Source organism: Mercenaria mercenaria, chromosome 6 (assembly GCF_021730395.1).
Source record: "Mercenaria mercenaria strain notata chromosome 6, MADL_Memer_1, whole genome shotgun sequence".
NCBI lineage: Eukaryota > Metazoa > Mollusca > Bivalvia > Venerida > Veneridae > Mercenaria > Mercenaria mercenaria.
Genome location: NC_069366.1, coordinates 45,297,326 through 45,319,240, shown reverse-complemented (window position 1 = coordinate 45,319,240; position 21,915 = coordinate 45,297,326). Strand labels below are relative to the sequence as shown.

At 35.3% G+C, this 21,915-nt stretch overlaps 3 protein-coding genes across 3 annotated transcripts in view; 2 read left to right on the top strand and 1 right to left on the bottom strand.

Moving 5' to 3' along the window:
* The window catches only part of LOC123549051 (mdm2-binding protein-like), a 28,424-nt gene extending 17,686 nt beyond the window's left edge, over nucleotides 1–10,738 (bottom strand). The window contains exons 1-10 of the mRNA XM_053545715.1: nucleotides 10,599–10,738; nucleotides 8,225–8,316; nucleotides 6,872–6,957; nucleotides 6,375–6,445; nucleotides 5,742–5,790; nucleotides 3,437–3,641; nucleotides 2,436–2,528; nucleotides 1,896–1,990; nucleotides 555–618; nucleotides 45–168 (exon numbers count right to left, since the gene is read on the bottom strand). Coding sequence (XP_053401690.1) covers nucleotides 45–168; nucleotides 555–618; nucleotides 1,896–1,990; nucleotides 2,436–2,528; nucleotides 3,437–3,641; nucleotides 5,742–5,790; nucleotides 6,375–6,445; nucleotides 6,872–6,957; nucleotides 8,225–8,316; nucleotides 10,599–10,638 — 919 coding nt within the window. The 5' untranslated portion in view covers nucleotides 10,639–10,738. The remainder of the gene's footprint in view (nucleotides 1–44; nucleotides 169–554; nucleotides 619–1,895; nucleotides 1,991–2,435; nucleotides 2,529–3,436; nucleotides 3,642–5,741; nucleotides 5,791–6,374; nucleotides 6,446–6,871; nucleotides 6,958–8,224; nucleotides 8,317–10,598) is intronic.
* On the top strand, nucleotides 10,726–18,310 carry LOC123549052 (zinc finger protein Xfin-like). Its single transcript, XM_045336833.2, has 2 exons — nucleotides 10,726–10,826; nucleotides 16,188–18,310. The coding sequence occupies exon 2, from the start codon at nucleotides 16,285–16,287 to the stop codon at nucleotides 18,292–18,294; it is 2,010 nt and encodes a 669-aa protein (XP_045192768.2). The 5' UTR covers nucleotides 10,726–10,826; nucleotides 16,188–16,284; the 3' UTR covers nucleotides 18,295–18,310.
* LOC123550519 (uncharacterized) overlaps nucleotides 18,293–21,915 on the top strand; it is a 24,943-nt gene continuing 21,320 nt past the window's right edge. Inside the window, exons 1-2 of the mRNA XM_053545714.1 lie at nucleotides 18,293–20,898; nucleotides 21,213–21,373. Coding sequence (XP_053401689.1) covers nucleotides 18,415–20,898; nucleotides 21,213–21,373 — 2,645 coding nt within the window. The 5' untranslated portion in view covers nucleotides 18,293–18,414. The remainder of the gene's footprint in view (nucleotides 20,899–21,212; nucleotides 21,374–21,915) is intronic.

The following is a 21,915-nucleotide window of genomic DNA, read 5'->3' as shown; positions in this document are numbered from 1 at the left end:
TAATCATGTAATAATTCACAAAATTAAAAAACTTTTCATTGGACCTTGTACAAACTGTATATCAGCCATGATATTTTCCTTCCATGCTTCAGTTGACAGTCCAACCTCTCCACAAGATGGCTGCTCTTCCTGTCCTGGATACACCGCTAACCTCGCCAACATACCAGTCTGTAAAATATTTACATAATCTATATTTCCTATCAAATTAAAAATATGAAACAAGTAACCTTGTTAGTAATTTTCTTTATCAGGAATTACATAATCATTAAAATAATGCTTACTGCCAAGTACAAGTTAGTTAATAAAATAGTGTTGTGAATAATCATTATGTTTATTGGGAACAAATTATCAATATTTCAAGCAAATATAAATTCATACCTTCAAAACCAAAACAAAAACAAAAACACAAACTCGTATCCGCTGGAAATAGCCCTTTGGATGAAACAACAACATTTGATACAGACCAAATCAACTTTGTTTTAGTTTTTATGATACAACTTGCCAAGCATACAACTTATCAAATCTATAAACAACTCGGAAAGTATGTAAATTACCTGACAATTCTCCTGTATATAGTTCATCAGTACCTGTGAGTAGGGATGCTTCTGGTACAGACCACTGATTTCTGGTGAAGGAAAACAATTACATCTTTTTTTGTATACAAAATATAGGTTAAACTTTAATATGTCATATCTGAACAGGTATAAGTCACAACATTGACAATAGAAAATTGAGCTGTGCCATGAGAAAACCAACATAATGGGTTTGCGACCAGCATGGATCCAGATCAGCCTGCGCATCCGCACAGTCTGGTCAGGATCCATGCTGTTACCTTTTAAAGCCTACAGCAATTAGAGAAACTGTTAGCAAACAGCATGGATCCTGACCAGACTGCGCGGATGCACAGGTTGGTCTGGATCCATGCTGGTCACAAACCTACTATGTTGATTTTCTCATGGCGTGGCTCAAATAGAGAAAGTTTGTTTTGTTTTGGATTAAGCACAGTTTTTCAGCTGTATTTCAGTTATGTAACAGTTGGCAGTTAACCTAACAAGTGTTCCTATATTTCATACCAGTAGCTGTCCTCCTTAAGTAACTGCTAACTCCTTCAGACAACTGTCTTTATCAAATTGCTATGGAGAAATTACACCTTGCCCGGGAATCAAATTCCTGACCCCATGATCCATAGTTCTGTACTCTCAGTATTGAGCTGAGTTAGTGAGCTAAACAGAGGAAGGAAAAACCCATATGATGCTGTGTAAAGTACTGCGGAAATCTGTTTCCAAATTTAAGGAAACAGTGAACTTGACTTCTGACCTACTGAGCTGAGTTAGTGAGCTAAACAGAGGAAGGAAAAATCCACTTGATGCTGTGTAAAGTACTGAGGAAATCTGTTTCCAAATTTAAGGAAACAGTGAACTTGACTTCTGACTGACAACCAAAATAAAAGGGTCATTATTTTCTGATCATGAAATTTGACATTCCTAGGCAAAAGTATTCTCGAGTTATTGGTTGAAAATAATTTTCCATCTTGAAATCACTGTGACTTGAATCTTTGACCTACTAATGTCAAAAGCAATAGGGGTAATCTAAATCAAGACATGAAGTATGACTACGGTAGACCGAAGAGTTCTCCAGTTGACTGGAAACTATTTCCAATCTCAAGGTCACTGTGACCCTGACCTTGACCTTGACTCCCAAAAAACATAATGTGTCATCTACAGACCACAGACAAGTGAAGTGTGATCTGTCACCAATATAGGTCAGATTCTCTACTCTAGTTATTGATCAGAAACCAGTGTCTACAAACCGACTGAAAGACCAACAGACATGAGCAAAACAGTATACCGCCTTATTTTCAAAGAATAGAGAAATCATTATCACAGTAAGGATACAGTTTGTATACATGTGGGGTTTTCATTAATGATGGTACTGAACTTAGAGCGACTTCATCAAGAACTTCCAACATACGTCCCATGCAACATCCATCCTGAAATGTACAAAAGATTTGCAAAACATGTTTTGTTGGGTTTAACATTGCACAGACACGATTTAGGTCATATGTCGACGTTCCAGCTTTAATGGTGGAGGAATATCCTATGTGCCCCTCTGTGCATTATTTCATCATGGGCGGGCACCTGGGTAGAATCATCAACCTTTCATAAGCCAGCTGGATGGCTTCCGAACATGTAGAATTCTACGCCCTGAGTGAGGCTTGAACCCACATCAGTGAGGAAAAAGTGATTCAAAGTCTGCTACCTTAACCACTCGGCCACAGAGGAGAAGTTTACTAGGGGAGGGGCAAGAATTTGGGACTATACAGTATTGCTATCAAATTCTCTATGTGAATCAAGGTAGGGTATGAGCAACACATCATTATTTTTTCCAATCATCACCTTTCCCAATACAGCAAGCTTACAGGAAATCAGAATTACCTTGTTTTGTTCTATGATAGGAAACTGTAAATCCGGTGTCTCTTCACTAATCTTGTGCATGCTAACACCTGGCACAGTTAATCCTTTGTTCTCCTAAAATACACACAAAACAAATATATATACCAACATACTATAAAACACTGGGCAAAGAAAGACCATCTGATTTTAAAGATCAAGAATTTCATTTTCAATTTTAACATTTTATAATCTATTTATCTGTGAATGAGAAGTACTTTCAACTACAGCCCATTTTCTGTCTATCCAAAACAAGGTATTAATATACAGATTTAACTGTATATTTTAAGAATTTAAACTTTTGCTTTTTGCATTTACCACACTTTCAGATATATATATACTGCTGGTAAATGTATATCAGGGATATAAACTAGCTATTTTTATTTAGGGGCCCAGCTTGTCAAAAATAAATGTTTAACATTAGGTATATGGGCATTTTCTCCAACAATTTAGGGGCCCAGCCCAAATTCTAGGGGCAATGGGCTACTGGGCCCCTGCTAATTTATATCCCTGTATATAATTTGTTATCATTTTACTTGGTCTGAAGAACAGATAAACTTGTTCTAAAGACTAGATGTGGACAGAGATTACCTGGCTCTAAGACAACACGTTTCATATCAGCTATAAACACAGGGGTCAGGATACGGTATTTTAACTTGTAACAATATCATTACTATTCTGATACAAATGAAAATACGACCAAACATCACATTTCTTTTGTTATTCTTCAATAATACTAATACAGTTCGGGCTATAAGGTGAATTTCCATCAACAGTAGTGGAGGAGGACTGCACGTGGCCCATCATACATTATTTCAGTCAAGGGTCAACTTCTGTAAGCCAGGTGGATAGATTCTTAATGTGTGAATTCTATAAAACCAGAATTTCCGAACCACAGCACTGAGAGACAAATAATCTGAAACAAGCTAAACCACTCTGCCTTTCCAAGACTCACAACATCAAGTCGCAGTAAGGACACTACTTACTATTTTATCACAGACTGAAACTTTTCCTCGCCACATTAAGTTGTCTCCCTTGACATGAAAGCCCTCAATATCCACATACACATCAGCTGAAAGAAACTTCTGCAGGAACTCTGTATCAGGGTTAGGATCAGGTTCAAAGACGACAACATGAGCATTGTGCCAATCTTTCAATCTTCTAAGAGCACCAAGGAAGAGTATATAGTCGCTGAAATAAAAAATATATGTAGCCTTAAGTTCATTATCTGTCTGATATATACTGCAAAGTCATTACTATAATATTATATATATTATATATACTATATTTATATTATAATATATACTATATTTATATTACATATACTATATATATATATTATATACTACAAAAAAAAATGACATATAGTCACATATTATGTCATTACTATACGTCAGGACTACTTTTGATGAATCTGGAAGTTGTGTCAATCAACAAAAGTGCCGTCAAAGGAGATGGAACGCTCTACTATTTTGATGCTTGATAGTGAATTAGGGCACATTGATTACCTAATACCTGTGATGAGGATGATGATGTTACACAACAGTTATAGAAACAGTTATCGTTCTTGGCCTACATAGTCCCCTAATGATGATAAACAATTGTGCAAAGCTTCAAAGCTGTAGCTCTTATAGTTTTTAAGAAAAGGTGGACCTACACAAAAATTTTAAACAAGAAACTCAAATTTTCTAAGTATAAAAAGGGCCATAATTCTGACAGAATGCAAATCAGAGCTATGGTCCTTGGCCTACATAGTCCCCGAATGATGATAAACAATTTTGTAAAGCTTCAAAGCTGTAGCTCTTATAGTTTTTGAGAAAAGGTGGACCTATACAAAAATTTTAACAAGAGCACCGCCTTGCGGGTGCTGACGCTCATCTGATTTTTTTTGTATAATAGAAATATTGTCCTACCCATGATTTTCTAAGTCTAAAAAGGATCATCATTCTTGCAAAAAGCAGGATAGAGTTATGTTTCTTGATGTACAGTGTCCAATTATGATTGTGAAAAACTGTTGCAAGTTTTAAAGCAATAGCTTTGATAGTTTATGAGAAAAGTTGCCTTAAACATAATACTCAACCAAGAAAATGATTTTCTAAGTCCAAAAGGGGCAATAATTATTGCAAAAACCAGGATGGAGTTATGTTGCTTGCTGTACAGGGTCAGCTTATGATGGTGAACAAGTGTTGCAAGTTTCAAAGCAATAGCTTTGATAGTTTAAGAGAAAAAGTTGACCTAAACATAAAACTTAACCAAGAAATCTGATATTTTCTAAGTCCAAAAGGGGCCATAAATCTTGCAAAAAGCAGGATGGAGTTATGTTTCTTGCTGTACAGGGTCAGCTTATGATGGTGAACAAGTGTTGCAAGTTTCAAAGCAATAGCTTTGATAGTTTAGGAGAAAAGTTGACCTAAACATAAAACTTAACCAAAAAAACTGATTTTCTAAGTCCAAAAGGGGCAATAATTCTTGCAAAAAGCAAGATGGAGTTATGTTTCTTGATGTACAGGGTCTGCTTATGATGGTGAACAAGTATTCCAAGTTTCAAAGCAATAGCTTTGATAGTTTAGGAGAAAAGTTGACCTAAACATAAAACTTAACCAAGAAATCTGATATTTTCTAAGTACAAAAGGGGCCATAAATCTTGCAAAAAGCAAGATGGAGTTATGTTTCTTGCTATACAGGGTCAGCTTATGATGGTTAACAAGTCTTCCAAGTTTCAAAGCAATAGCTTTGATAGTTTAGGAGAAAAGCTGACCTAAACATAAAACTTAACCAGGCAACGCCAACGCCGACGCCGACGCCGACAACCGCTCAAGTGATGACAATAACTCATCATTTTTTTTCAAAAAATCAGATGAGCTAAAAAAGAAACTAAAATTTTCTAAGTATAAAAAAGGCCATAATTCTAAGAAAATGCATATCAGTGTTATGGTTCTTGGCCTACATAGTCCCCTTATGATGATAAATAAGTTTGTAAAGTTTCAAAGCTGTATCTCTTACAGTTTTTGAGAAAAGGTGGACCTAAACTAAAATTTTAACCAATGCCGATGCCGACGGTAAAGTGACAACACCTAGTAGATTTTTTTTCAAAAATCAGATGAGCTAAAAATATTGCGTAGAAACTAAGAGCCTTTTGTTGTTAATAATGATTAAATAGAATAAACAACTGTCTCAAACCTAATGTCTTTTTCAGCCTACATCAGTAGAAATTACTGTTTTCTTTAATTTAAGCAGCATGTCTTATTATATAGCAATGCCTTATCCACTCTTCCAATGAAAGACACATACCTTTTGTCAGAGACTTTTGGTGGCCAAAGATATACATCCACAACAATCCCTGAAAATGTTGACAAAAATGTCATAAATTCAAATTCTATCAGGTAAGTAACTGATCTAAATACCCAGTAGTTTACTTTTCAAACACTTTCACAAGAAATATGTTAATCTAGCTTACCTTCTTAGTTATCTGTTATTTTTTTATCCATTTTCTCGATACAATTGCTTCTATAGTTCTTTCTTGGAAATAGTAACTGGATGTGAAAAAAAACTGTTTACTTACTACAATGTATTCTAGTAAGTGACTACCTGAACAAAATTTTACTACATGCAAGACAAACTATAAATAGCTAATCTGTAGATCATGATATTCTGAGTTTCATCTCTGGGCGAGGTGTAATGTTCTTCCTGACAATTTGATATAGGACAGAGTGTCTGAAATCATTCGTCCCTTGTCATCGATTTATGTGAAGAAGTTTGCAGTTACTCATGAAGAACAGGTCAGGACTGGTACAGAATCCAGGAACAATAGTTTTATTTTAATGGCCTTCCACTACGTAACTGAAATACAGTTGAAAAACAGTGCTATACCCAAAACAAACGAAAACAACTACTTTAAATTTATACACAAACATGCAGTGTTACCTGAAGAAGGCAAACTATCAGCAACCATATGAAGACCTTCTGCCGTTAGTCTCAAGTCACAACCATCCAAACTGAAACAGTATCTGACTTTTATTCAAAGATATTATTTTTCCTACAGGATTATTACATGGAGCCTATGTCTTAATATACATTATTTACAATAACTGTTGATAATTTCTTTACAATTTTTCATCCTAAACAACTACTTACTGGGTTCTACCCAGCATTTGCCAGTAAGAAAGCACTGGATTCAAGTTCAAAGGCTGCTAATTTATTGTTATAAAACTTTTTGTTTATATATTTAGATCTGCTTCAACTTTTGTGTTAAAAATATAAACTGGCAATGCTGACTAAAAAGGTACCAAATTATATATTTTTTTTAAAAATATGCACAGTGAAACAAAAGCATACAACTTGCACACATATGAAAAGATGCAGTCTTTTCATTTTTAAAGATCGACGGCTAGACAGATTTGGTTTAGAAAAATTCAAAAAACCTTTCTTTTCTTTGCTGGATGTCTGTTCCTTTCAGGAATTGATCAAAAGCTATCCAATTCACATTCTTGGCTTCTTCAAAATTTTGCTGCGGAAGAAAACATTTCAAAATCAATGTTCAGTACTGTTACATACATGTATAGACAGATAATAAAGAATGAATGTAGTTTCAGCTCTGATTTTATTGAGCGAATATATTAATTTATATTATCCTACTTCTGCTGAACATAATATTTCCTTACTGGATGAGATAACCTCAGCAGACACTACTTATCATTTAAGATAATGTGTCAGTCATGTATTTGATATAAACACATTTTATATAATTGATATTAAACATGGATGGACTCTACTATCTTTCTGACAAACATTTGTAGGTAAATAAAATGTTAATATATTTTTAAAGTAGTTTGTTTCATTTATATTAAATAATAAACATGATTTAAATCTACTCAAACTGACAACTTACCCTAACTGATTAGTACAAGAACTATTCTATTTATCACATGCACAATAAAATTAGAAAATAAATGGATATTTTTTTTTTGGGAGGGGGGGGTGGGGGTGGGGTTTACTACAACACTTAACAAGAGCTGTCCGTAAGACAGCACGTTCGACTTTTCTCAGTGCCTGACTCTGAATTAGAGCTTTGCCAGGAAAAACTTTATAAAACTTTAACCAAGAAATTCTAAGTTAAAAAGGGGCATAACTCTGTCAAAATTCAAATCATTAGAGTTATGGAGATTGTTTCTCCTGGTGTAGACTTTGATAGTAAATAACTACTTTAAGTTTCAAGTCAAAAGCTTTGATAGTAACAGAAATATTATACAATTATCGACTTTTTCATAGGTTGATAAATCCTGTCAGATATCAACCTATGAAAAAGTCAAAAAGTTGCTAATGGTAACCTACAGTTTCACTTGTGAAACTATAAATAGGTTATAGATCACTTACTGACCTTCTAATGAATAAAATTATTGTTTTCCCTTCACTGCACTCTGTTACTGCAAAACTTAATTTCATTATGTCATTAAATGATGCATATTAAACCTATACTAAGGTTTGTAGTATAGTAACCATTTTTTTTTTAATGTAAAAAAGTGAAAAACTTCGATGAGTCAGCAATACCAGCTGAATCTTCAGCCTTAGCATTGTAGGTTACAACTGTATTAACATTGCATATTCTCATAAAATAGTTATATTCTACCAGTATATCAGTTACTCCTCTTTTGTGCATTGCTCTTGGAATCCAAAACAACACTGCATTTTTAATGGACTACAAGGCAATTTTCAGAGAATATTTCACTAAAATATATAACACATTTTAACAGACTAAAACTATTGTTTAGAAATACCTTTTGACTGTAGCATATCCATAAACACTTAATTGCTAATTGCTGATTGCGCTGTTTAAGGTTCTTGGCCACAGTTACCACTTCTGCTGTCACTGAAATAAAGCAAGCCATGTTTGATTATGAAATGTCAGACAAAGATGGCCATGTTAGAAACTTAACTGTTGCTGATTGTGAAAATGACTTGGGAATCCATCTTCAAAATGCGTTGAAATTTAAAATAGACATTAGCATTACTGTCAGTCGTGCAAATAGGCTTATAGGTCTCATATACCTTCAACTTGCTGTCGGCAAGTGATTCTGCCTTTGCGACCAGTGCAGACTAAGATCAGCCTGCACAACCGGTTAGGGGTTGTCTAGGGATATAGAGTTCATTTTCCCTAATAGTTAGGGTTATTTACGTCTTAAATTTTGTTGTAAATGAAATCGAAGTGTCCATCGGTATGGTTAAAAGACTATTACATCATGTTCTTTAAGGTAAATACATGGTAAGTCACAGGAAACAGATTCTGAAGTATTTATAATTCTTTAATCCCGGAGAAAATGTGGTCACAAATTCGACAAATAATTAATAGCAATTTGTACGCTGTAATGGGAAGTTTTTATTGTTTTTCTTGTTTATCTCAGGACTGATGAATAAAAATAATAAACTTAATGTTTTCTTCAGTATTTTACACATGGATTTTGATCATGAAATGCTGAATTTGTTTTACTGCTTGAGTAAATAAATAACACTGACTACTGGAAATTGCTGAGCCTGTTAAAATTTCATATTCATGCATATTCAGTATGCATCGAACCCGAGTGAGAGCTAATTATTAATACTTAAATATGTACAAAAATAAACATAATAAAGGCAACTTAATGACAATTAATCATAACTTTTACCAGCAATTACCTTATACACTGGTATTACAGCTCAAAATAGTACATGCATATTGATGACTGAACTTCTAGACTCCGGGTCTAGAGGTCTGGTTACCGTTATCTATTTACTCAAGCATTAAAATGAATTCACAATTCATGAGCACAATCCATGTCTTAAATACTAAAGAAAAAATTAAGTTTATTTTTAACTCATCAGTCGACATCCCCAGAAAAACAAAAAAAAAACAATAAAAGCTTCCGATTACGGCATACGAACTGCTATTAATTATTTGTCAAATTCACAATCGTGTTTTTTCCAGGATTAAAGAATTATAAATACTTCTGTTTCCTGTGACTTACCATGTACTTAAAACAATGAGAAAATACGAACACAAATTTTTGAAATCATCTCCCGTTTTTAAAGATAAAATATTGTCTCCTAGCTCTTTGTAAATAACGTTCTCAGTATTCATATTGATTACCGGCCCTGTACAAATTGTCTAGAGGTCTGGTAACCTGACCTATAGACTCCGGCTCTAGAGGTCCAGTTACCAGACCTAGCCACTTCCAAAGAAAATTATTAATCCACGACCGTCATGCAAATAGCCTCTGACAAATCAAATATCAAATAAGACTTAATCAATATTCACCTTAAACTCAAGGTTTACAAATACCAGCGTTCACCAGATTGTCTACATTTTCTTCTGAATCGTAAATAACCAAGGAACTCCAAATAAATATACATGTATAGGTTAAAGGTCAGTAATTCAAATCCTTCTTTGTTTCATATAAAAAATGACAACTTCATGTCATCTTTACGTATCTTTAGAGAACATCAGTTTTTCCTACACCAATTTTTCATGAAAGTTCTATCACAAATTAACGAAAATATGAAAAGAAAATAGGGGGTTGAATAGTTCCTTGTGAAATGCCAGTCAGTTGTGGTCCGCTACCCTAAAAATGGCGCATATTTGCTCTCCTCCACGCAATAAACATCTACTTCCGGTTTCGATCTGCAAAACTTGCCATGTGGGTTGTATGAACATGAAAACCATCTCATTTCATGCAGAATGTATTCTAGTAGCGAAAACATGTGATTAAAGCACTCGTTCTACACGAATTTGCGCAGAAAATGGGAAAATTAAGATCTATTTATTATGGTTTTCTTTCGACAACATCAGAAGCACATTTTCGACCAAATTACTGACCTTATTCCTACTGGGATCATAAATGCCTGCAAGTACAGTACACAATTCCTGTAATTTGAAATACCATTTATCTTTAGTTATTAACACTGAAAAGGTAATCTAAAAGGGAAGACATCATAACCTGACGTAGAAGTCGAGCCATCAGAACTAAAGAAAATTCAAGAAAACCAATAAAAGTACCAATGGGAAAACAGTTTGTGAATACAGACATCGCGAAATCGGATGACAAAAGCATTCTGATGTCAAATGCTTACAAACAAAACATGTCAATTAAAGAAGTAATTTGTTCTTAAGAAACTCACATTCAGTACTTATAAACACAGAGTATGACAGCACCGTCATTTTATGCTTAATCAGAGTTTTGTTTTTTTACAAATTTTGTATTTTCCGCTTCCAAGGACGACAACTCTCATCGTCCAATTAGGACGTACTCTTCACGAAGGAGGATCTGAAAGGGGAATTCAACAGAGAAGTGTAAATTGAATCCAATAAATACAAATATCTAAAAAAGTAAACATTCCATTTAAATAGTGAGTATCTACATAGATAGAGGAATGTATATAGGTTTGAGAAACGTATATTTATTTGTCCGTTTGGGCTTAAAATTATCATATTTGATGCTAATATATGCAGACTTTTGTGTTGCGAGACCGAGACCTGTCACGCATCATTGCCAGTGTACTGACCGGTCGCTGCAGGACGCTAACTGCGCCGCACACTCCTTTGTTCAATACTTCACTGGCTCGATTTGATTTTAGGATAACTTTGCTTATTGCTTTGAGACATTTTATGTTGGTTTGGGTTGTTTTACAATGAAAATTAAGATAAAGTGACCTGTGTTTGAATATCAGGGAGAGCTGTGCCTGAAGGTTCACTGCAGGAAAAAGTAGGTCATTGCTGGTACTTGTAAGTTCAGACCTGGCAGTCATAACTAATTAACATATCAGCTTAGCTGTGACATATTTTTGTTTTTGATAGTAATTGAAAGCTAGGAGCTAGGAATGAAATGTTTTTATTTAAAATTAGCATTATTTTCCTTAATGTGAAAGAAAAAAATGTCTCAACTCACCTTATTATTTTTTAACAATTAAAAAAAATCCAGAAAAAAACACTTATTTTGATACAGGACAGGGTTCCTTTAGGTTTCATTAGGTATATTTTAAAGTTTGCTTTACAGTTAGTGTGAGGCACAAGAAAGTAAAGAAAAAAATATGCTAGATTCACTTTTAAAAGTAAAATTTGCATTTTGCCGTTAATTTATTCAGTCGTTATCCGACATCTGAATATTTTTTAAAAATGAAATTCAAAAAAAAGTCATGTGAAATGGTGGTACATCTTAGCAGGAATTTTTCTTATGAAGATGGGAAAGAGGCTTAGGGGAAGATTATACATACATGTGATCTCCTGCGCAGGAGGGTCAAAATGCCGATTTTTTCACCTTGCCTCCTGTCTCCCAACCAAAACCATAATTCTCCCGCTTTTCAAAAAAAAAAAAATCAGTATTATGACTGGGGTGATAATTACCAAGGAGTGCCAAACATGTTTATACAGTTAACCAAAGTGTCACCGACTGTTGTGTATTATACATGTTTGAAACACATGTAGCTGGAGGAAAGAGTTGTTTTTCACAGGTGAATTTTGATAACATGATCAGTAATTGTTTTTTTTGGTAAGGGATTAGACAAGCAGGGCCTTTTCCACCTGTCTCACAGGGCCGAATATCTGCCCATTCTCAATGCCAATTAGGCTCCATTTTTTACCAATTTGAAGCAAAAAACTCCGTCATAAAAAATAATTCCCAGCTGAAATGAATTTTTGATTATTCAAAGAAAAGTTTTGTTTGGTAATAAAATCCCATAAATAATTGTTGGAAAAACCAACCCATTACTATTTTTAGAACATGAATGTTATTTCCCCTTATGCAGTTACGCCATTTTCTTCCAATGTTTACCAAATTAATTTGCTACTAAAATCGGACTTATTTCATTGAAAATTGGATGAAAACACACACTCATTTATTTGATAACATCAATCTACATTTTTTTGGTAAAGGTAAATACATTGATGCATTTCTGTTTTCTGTTTTTCATGTCAAAATCATTAATGATCAGTATTTTTATACGGAAGTGGGCGGGGTAAGGAATTTACATAATTTATGAGTTGTATTCAGACCAATTTAGAGCTTCGTTTTTCTTTTCAGTCCTCGAATAGAATGATGTTATGCATGTTCACCACCATTTCAGACCTAAATTGAGACTTTGTTTCAACAAATTTAATCTGTTAAGAAAGTTTAAAGTTAGAACAAGAGGGAGCTTCTGTAAGACAGCATGCTCGACTTTTCTCTGTGTGATTGACTCTGAATTAAAGCTTTGCCAGTGAAAGGGGCATAATAGTCAATAGCTTTGAATGTAACAGAGATACTGGACATTATATAAACTTTAACCAAAACATGTAAGTTAAAAAGTTGCATAACTCTGTCAAAATTCAAATCAAGAGTTGAGAATTGTTTCTTCTGGTGTAGACTTCTGTATTATTGTGTGGCCTAAAATATTGGATTTTGTCTCTAAGTTTTGTGTCTGCGCCCTTAATTTATGTCGATAAAAAACCTCCAGTTTTGAGACCCCAACTCCAGCTGAAAAATGGCAAACCTCCAGTTTTGGGATTCTAAACTTATCACATGTATGGATTATAGGCCTAATAAAGCCGTTCTTAACCTGTCGGTCATGACAAACAAAAACACACCTACCTTAGAGGGTTTTTTCCTGTTTTGTAGACAAATATTTAGAAGTTTGTTTGTATATAAGTTTATTTATAGTCGCCATCGGTAACCCATATGGGTGACTCCTGCAGAAGACTGTTAGCACTTAGTAGTCTTAGAGGGAGGATAGTGCAAGACACAGAACACACTCCAATTCCAAAAGCTTCCCTGGTTTTTAACGTGCCAGGTGTAAAGCACCCATACACAGGACTTTTATCCCAATGTTAGTAACTTTTAGTTGGAGAAGCAGAGGCTCAAACTCAGAACCCCTGGTTTCATAGTCAAACAGTGTTACTCCTGGACCACTGCGTCTGTGCTAATTTTTGTAAGTTAGCAGAAAGGAGGTTTTGAAGTGGAATTAATTTAAAACTATATGGATACTTCATTTGTCAAAACTATGCCATGTGTTTTATTAGTGTATATTTAGTGCAACTACTTCAGTTCAATGTCAGGTCTGGTATTGTCTGTTACACATCTCTTGTTTTATTTCTTGTCTATGATACAGTTTTTGCAGCTCAGTTTAATCATTTGAGGTGGATTATACCAAAAAATAGAGGAGTCATTGTGCCACTGTAGAACAACCACATGTTTTAAAGTCATTCATGAAGTATATCTTTCCAACTAAGCTCATGTTGAAGATGCTGGGGGTAAACTGACTTTCTTTGATCAAAGAGTCTTAGATATAATGTTTCAGTTTTAGACAAACTAGTCCAATTCGTTAATCAAAAACTGATAACCATTGAAAATGATAACAGATTTCAGAGCTCAACCGATTTATTGAAAACAACTCGTCCTACAGGATGAACTTCTAGAATTTTCACTCATTTTGCCACAACTTATACTTGTCCTACCCATCAGATCTAATTAATGCAATCATAATGCGGTACCGTAATTGTGTGTGACAAATTTCAGAGTGGCAAACAACAGATCTACATTGTACTTCCATTTTAGATCTTTTGGCCATCTGGATTCCGCACAGCTCTGTTTTTAAAATTGGATTTATTATATTTTTGGTCAAAAATCTTACTTGTCTTGTAGGACAAGTAGTACAGCATGTTAACCTCACTGTAGCAGATTTCTACACATATTTACTAGTGGAAGAGTAGATTTGTTGAGCCGTGGATTTACACATTGTAATGACTTAATGAGACATTTAGTAATAAATAAGACTCTTGGGTAACCTTTATTGGTTGTATTATTAGCTCACCAGAGCACAAAGTGCTCAGGGTGAGCTATTGTGATCGCTCACCGTCCGGCGTCCGTCCGTCCACACTTTCCTTTAAACAACATCTCCTCCTAAACCAACAGGCCAATTTTGATGAAACTTCAGAGGGATGTTCCTTGGATGGTCTTCTCTAAAAATTGTTCAAAGAATTGAATTCCATGCAGAACTCTGGTTGCCATGGCAACCGAAAGGAAAAACTTTAAAAATCATCTTCTCAAAAACCAGAAGCCATAGAGCTTAGATATTTGGTGTGAAGCATTGCCTAGTGGACCTCTACCAAGTTTGTTCAAATCATGACCCCGGGGTCAAAATTGACCCCGCCCCAGGGGTCACTTAATTTTACATAGAAAAATCTTCAAAAATTTTCTTAAAATAAACCAGAAGGCCTAGAGCTTAGATATTTCACATGTAGCATTGCCTAGTGGACCTCTACAACATTTATTCAAATCATGACCCCAGGGTCAAAATTGACCCCGCCCCAGGGGTCACTTGATTTTACATAGGAAAATCTTCAAAAAAATTCTAAAAATAAACCAGAAGGCCTAGGTCTTAGATATTTGACATGTAGCATTTCCTAGTAGACCTCTACAAAATTTCTTTAAATCATGACCCCCGGGTTCAAATTGGCCCCGCCCCATGGGGTTACTTGATTGTACATAGAAAAAATCTTCAATATTTTCTAAAAATAAACCAGAAGGCCTAGAGCTTAGATATTTGACATGTAGCATTGCCTAGTGGACCTCTACAAAATTTGTTCAAATCTTGACCCCTTCAGGCTCAAATTGACCCAGCCCCAGGGGTTACTTTATTGTACATAGGGAAATCTTCATAAATTTGCTTAAAATAAACCAGAAGGCCTAGATCTTAGGTATTCGATGTGTAACATTGCCTAGTCGACTTCTACAAACTTTGTTCAAATCATGACCCCCGGGGTAAAATTGGCCCCGCCCCAGGGGTTACTTGATTGTACATCGGAAAATTTTCCAAAAAATTTCTAAAAATCATCAGTTTGACATTTGAAACATATTACTCTGGTGAGCGATCCAGGGTCATCATGACCCTCTTGTTTTTGTATAAGGGCCTGAACTATATGGTACATAAATTCACCATATTTGCTAGTTGATGGGCTGCATAGGTAGCTCCATAGGTTGAGCATGTAACGATGAACTGAGAAGTGGCAAGTTCAGCCATGAAGCACAGTGTATGTTTTGGTTGTCTATTTAGCATAAGGCATTTACTTGAAGCCATTCATCTTAAACCTCTGATTCATATAGAGAAGCTGACAGTTTCATTCGGAAAACAAGACAGTAATCCAGGAATACTTAAGTTAACTGACTGCCAGTACATAACTTAAATACTATAGAATAATGGTAATAGACATCATTCACTGAAACACTGAATTGCTTATTTAAACATTAGCCTGGATTAGATCTCAGCATCTCAGTGCTTTTTCCACTGATCTGGGAAATGGGCTTTACAATTTGTGAAAAATGTAATAAAATGTCTAAATTGGGAATCTTTAAAAAAGTGTTTTGTTGTTAAAATTTTACCTTTTCAGAAAAAGATGGTCATAAATGCATTATGGTAGCATATTGCCTTGTGTTTCAAATGTAAGGTTTATCAGGTACAGCCTGGACTGAAACAGTTAGAAAATATTTTTGAAGTTTTTGAATTTCATCTTCGAAATTTGGGAAAAAAAACATACAATTTGCCGTTGGAATTTTGGCAGAAGTTTGACTCCAAATTTTACCTAAAAAAAAAATATTGCATCTCAAGGTTCAGATTATTACCACTCTGCATTTTCATAACATGCCTGTATTGAGCATTATTTGAATTAACAATTATATGAAAATTCATTTGAGTTTGCGTATTTTGTCAAAAAACATAACCATACCGGTTTATTTTCAGGTCATGTACATGTAGCAAGGAGAATGTGACGCAGTATCTTCACTACTATCTATAGATACCTGAATTACCTGGCTAGATGACTTAGCTGCTCACAAGAATGGCTGCTGCAGGTGAGAGTGAGGTAGCAGTCGTGAAGGACCTTGACTCACTGGCTGTACAGTTTGGCCAGTCATTGATGGAGTCGGATTTGAAGGCATATAATGGTGAAAGTTCTGACACTGGTAATTATGAGATAAAATTAGAAAATGCAGAAGATGAAGATACAGCAATGGAGTCAAGCCCCCGCACTGACTTTAGAAATTTAAATTTTAGTGAGTCTGTTACTGAAGTCAAAAAGGAGGAAAATGATGTTTCTTTTGATAAAAGTCAGCAATCTAGTTCTAAACAGAAGGTGTACAGATGTGAAGATTGTGGACAATGTTATCTGAAGTCAAGTTCCTTCAGTAACCACAGGCTGGCTCATCATCCGTCTGTCTGTACCCACTGTGGGCGGCGATTTAGTTTGCCATCCAGCTTAGAAGCTCATCTTCAGCTTGAATGTGGGCGCAAAAAAGAATCGTCAGGACTTGAGTGCCATATTTGCCATAAGATCATGAGTACCAAAAAGATTTTAAACAGGCATTTACGACTGCATTCAAATTCGGGTAACTTTTCCTGTCATTTGTGTTCAAAATCATTTGGATTGAAAAGTAGTCTTGAATTTCACATGAGGACTCACGATGTGACTAAGCCTTACAAATGTAATGCCTGTCACACAACTTTTACAGAAAAGTCCACTGCTATTCGTCATGTTAAGAAACAACATACAGAAATTAACTACAATTCGTATATAGAAAATACCTTACAGCCTGCTAACCCAGTAGAGTTAGCGAACAAAATTAATGTAAAGTTACTCGGGGGAACAAGAAATGATTTCTCTCAAAGCCTGCTGAACAGTTCAGAAAAACCAGCAAAAGATGTGAAGAGCTCTTCACCATCATTGAAATCTCTTCTTGAACAGCCTATGGTGAAAATGTTAGAATCTGAAAGTATTCTCGGTAAGAAGGTCGAAGAAAGCATAAAGAATTCAGGGGAGTGTAATGATAAAGTGAAAGTGGAGGGTGACATGTATGGGGGTTATGAAAATGATGTTGTTGAAAGTGATGAGGAGGATTTAGATAATAGTACACATCAGGGAGACTACTTCAAAGTGTATAACTGTAAGTTATGTGACAAATCATACCATCACTCAAGTTCTCTTAACAAACACATGAAAAAACACGATTCTTCCAAGTTTGTTACTTGTTATATTTGCAAAAAGGTCTGCGTGAATGAAGAAGATTTTCAGATTCATTTTACATTGCATTCTTCCACAAAAACTTACATTTGTCCGTTGTGTGGTGCAAAAATTGCTCGAAGATCAAGCGTTTTACGTCATATTAGAAAAACACACAAATATTCAAATCAGGCAGCTAGAGATTTATTGAACCAGCATCTAGCCTCCCTTGATGTATCTGAAACTGTAAAGTCAGAATCGGAAACAGGCCATGAAGACTCGATAGATGAAGAAATAAAACCGGATACTGAAATAAAGCCAGAGATTGCGAAACCAAAAACAGTTGTTGATGATAAAAAGGAAGTGAATGAAGTAGAAGAATTTGAACATTTTACATGTAGTGTTTGTGAACAGATCTTTTTGGAGAATGCGAAGTTGACAATGCATTTGCTAACTGTTCATAAACTGAGTGAGGAAGAGGCTCTAGTAAGCTCAGGTTTGAGAATTAATGATAATGAAAATAAGGCAGACAGACCAGATCATTATACCTGCAGTTTATGTCAGCAAATATTTCTAGAAAAAACAGAGTGGAAAAAACATCTTTGTGATCTCCATGGGTTAAGTAATGAGGAAGCAGTAACTTGTATACAGTTGGAAACTGGAGAACATGGACAGCTTAATGAGTCTAGTCTGACAGATACTAGAAGTGGTATAAGTGAGAAAAATGAAATACGTTCAACCATTTTTGACACTCCTTTGAGTGTGACTGTTGAAAAGGATAAAGAAGGGGTGCAGAAAGTTATTAAAGTAATGCCTGAAGTACCAGTCGGCACCCAGCTGGCGCAAAAATGATTCTCAATTTAAACCATACAGTTGCAGTATGTGCGGAACACGATTCGTCGAAAAATCGAGTGGGTTTGACGTCATTTAAAGAGAACTCACAAATTTTCACCAGAAGAAGCCAGAGAATACATGATCAGAGCTGATTACACTAAAGACTCTAACACAACAAATAAAATAGTCTCAGTTCCTCAAACTAGTACACCTGTTAAGAATGATGCAAACGAAAGTTTACAAGAAAGTATTGATAATGATTCAACTTACATGGATGAAGAGGATAAAGAAGACCAGAACAGTTCTTGTCAGAGAACCTTTCTGTGCAGTCTTTGTAAACGGCGGTTTATGTTGCGCTCTAGCGTCAGGAGACACTTACGAAAAGTCCATCATTTTACACCTGAAGAAGCAAGAGAGTGCGATATTCTTGCAGAAGAAAACAAAGACCAACTATACCGAATCAGAAAACCAGCTGATGCAGAAAAAAGCTTGTCAGGTATTACACCAACCCCGCCACCAGAGAAGTCTGCAATCAAGGCTAAACAGAGGACAGATATATCGTGTAAAATATGTAATCAAAAATTTAGTCAAAGGTTTGGTCTAAAACGTCACTTGATTAATGTTCATAGGTTGGAGGCACCCGAGGTAGAAAGTTACATGGAAGAACAAATGAATGAGACTTCTCCAGGTGTAATCCAAACCTGTAGCTTGTGTTTTACTGCTTTTGAAAGTAGGCCTAAACTACGAGTTCATCTAATAAAATTACATCGTCTGTCTGAATTAGTTGCAGACAGGATTCTTGTTGGAGAAGAAAGGTCAGATTATACCGAAGGAATCGAAACCGACGTGCTCAATTCTGGAACAGAATTGGATGTTTCTGATGGTTTTGAAGAAACTGGACAAGAACAAACAAGTGTTATGTACATGAATGACAAAGATGGGGAAGTTGAAAATTTCGATGTTGATGATGATTCTAATGAAATGAAACTGGGAAATAGTAGTGATGTCATGTTTGGTTTAAAAGGCGAAAAAGATCTCTTAGCAGAAATGAATTTTGAGGCAATTAATCCATGGGGAACAGAACTTAAGTCTGAAGATATTGAACCAGATAATCTTGGAATAAGTGAACCGGGGTCAAATGCAGATATAGACTTCCATCTGACTGAAGAAGATAAATTAATGGACTCTAATGATGGCCAAGACCCCATGAATATTAACCTCATTCCTCAAGATAATGAAAATGATTCTGAAAGCAAAGCGGAAAGTGTGAAAAGTACAATAGGATCTCAGCATAGTTCAGGACTACCTTCTTATCTCCAGAAAAGGAGTTATGATTGTCCTATATGTGGAAGAGTTATGAGTGATGCCAGTGCTAGGTCAAAACATATACGAAGACATGAGGGTAGAGCTGGGTTCAAGTGCGGGTTGTGCGATAAGATCTTCCCTCAGTTACGCCTGATTGAGAGTCACCTGAAAACACACTGTGGGTTTGGAGTGAAGTGCGGTTTATGTTTCATATATTGCGCAGAAAGGCATGGTGCAAAAAGACACATACACAGAATACATAACATAGAACCAAATACAGAGGAGTCCGAAAGGAATATATTATCTTGTACATTAGATGCACCAAATATTCAAGAGAACATGCACAATTATACAGTGATTGATCTGTCAAAACAAAAAGACATCATTGAAATTGTACCGAACACGCTCCTGGGTAAAAAGACTGATTTTGAAAAATGGAAACTTGAAACTGCAGAAGCCAAAGCAAAAGAGAAAATGGAGTTGAGAAATAGTATAGGTGAAAGTGAAGAAATACCAAGTGTTAAAACAGAGGATGTTTCAGGAAATATGAAATCTGATTTTCATATGAGTGAACCTGTTGATTTGAATGGTTCTGCAGATTCAAGGGATTCCACTCTAAATGTAAAAGATGCTGTTCTAAACAAGTTGAAAGTGAAACCTAAAAAGGCTACAAGAATTGACTCTGTGATAAGTTCCTTACACAAGAAGTTATTGACAAAAAGCATAAATGGATCCGACACTGAGGACCAGTCAGACAGCGGAAGTCAAACAGAAACCGATTCACCAAAATCTGTTTATAGTGCTGAAAACTGTTCTCCACTAAAGATAAAATTGACCAAAAAGTTTACTGTTGAAAAGTCGCCAAAGAAAACCAAACATTCTGACTCAGGAGACAATGACGAAGATGATGATGGTGAAGATAATTATGGTGAAGATGATGATGGTGAATATTCTGATCAGACTGTTGACATGGATTATGAAGAAAAACCTCCTGAGGATGCCACATATCAAAATTCTGCTGAAGATAACAAAATGAATGTTAAAACTGAAAAGGATCAGATAGATCAAGATGTGGCTTTACTGGACCAAGAGTTGATGAAGGCCTTTATGCCTGAGCTCTCTGCTGGTGGTAGTATGAGTAACCTTGATTCCTTGGAGAGGACCTTGAATGCTCTGAAGAAGGATAAAGAGGAAGCTCCACCAAAACCAGTACCTCACCTGATCTGCTGGGAGTGTGGCAAGTCCTACTCCAACTACAAGTCGTACCGGGAACATCGCAGGAAGAAACATCCACTTAGCTGTAATCTCTGTAGACAGGTATGATTACTTTGTTGTCCTTGTAGATAACTTTGTTATCTTTAGTATGAGATATAGTAAGCGACAAAGTTCCATTTAAATGCTACCATGTGGCTGGTTTGCCATAAGTTAAAAGTTAAATTGTTAAATTTTCATTTTGGAAATCCAAATTTTTTATACTTTATTTTATCCCGATTTATTAATACATTATGATTGATGTACATGTATTTCATCAGTCCAAATTAATAAGAAAATTAAATATTTAACTTTTAATACATATTTTTCTGTTAACTCATCGCTTGTTATACATGTCTATAGTAACATTGTTATTTTAGGTGTTTGTTGATGTTCTGCTGTACCAGAGTCACATGCAGGCGCACGGGGAAGGGAACAAGGTCCCTCGTAATCATGACTGTCCCGTATGTGGCAAGGAATTTAAAGATGCAAGTTCCAGGGCCAAACATCTTAGACTTCATACAGGAGAGAAGCCATACAGGTAAAAACTATTTGAAATAAATATATTTGAATATTTAAAGTTTCACAGTAGAATGGTATCATACTTTGTACATAAAAGTTATGTAAAGGACCTTCTTTAGTACAGTAAGTGCCGAGACGTGAAAATTCAAAATATTGCAAATCATTCCTTACGTTTGTAAGGTCCTTTCTTGAGTTGTTTTGTAGACATAAATGGTTCCATTTGGCACCACTTAGGGCCCATCAGAGCTGAAAATTGAAAAAAACCTTAAAACAACTGAACCATTTGTTGGACCACCACCAGATAACTGATCTGGTCTGTAGCATCCTTTAAATGTCCTGTATCAGATTTGTTCAAATGATTTTGCTTGGCCCCATTTCATGATTTAGGGACAACAGGAGTTAAACATTAGAAAAAAAAAGACCTTTAAACAACCTTATGTGAACCACTACTAGATGGATCTTTACCAGATTTGGTGTGTAGCATCATTCAACTTTGTTCAAACAGTTTAGGGACAAGCAGAACTGAAACTAGAATAAACTTCAAACAATTTCTGTTCTTGA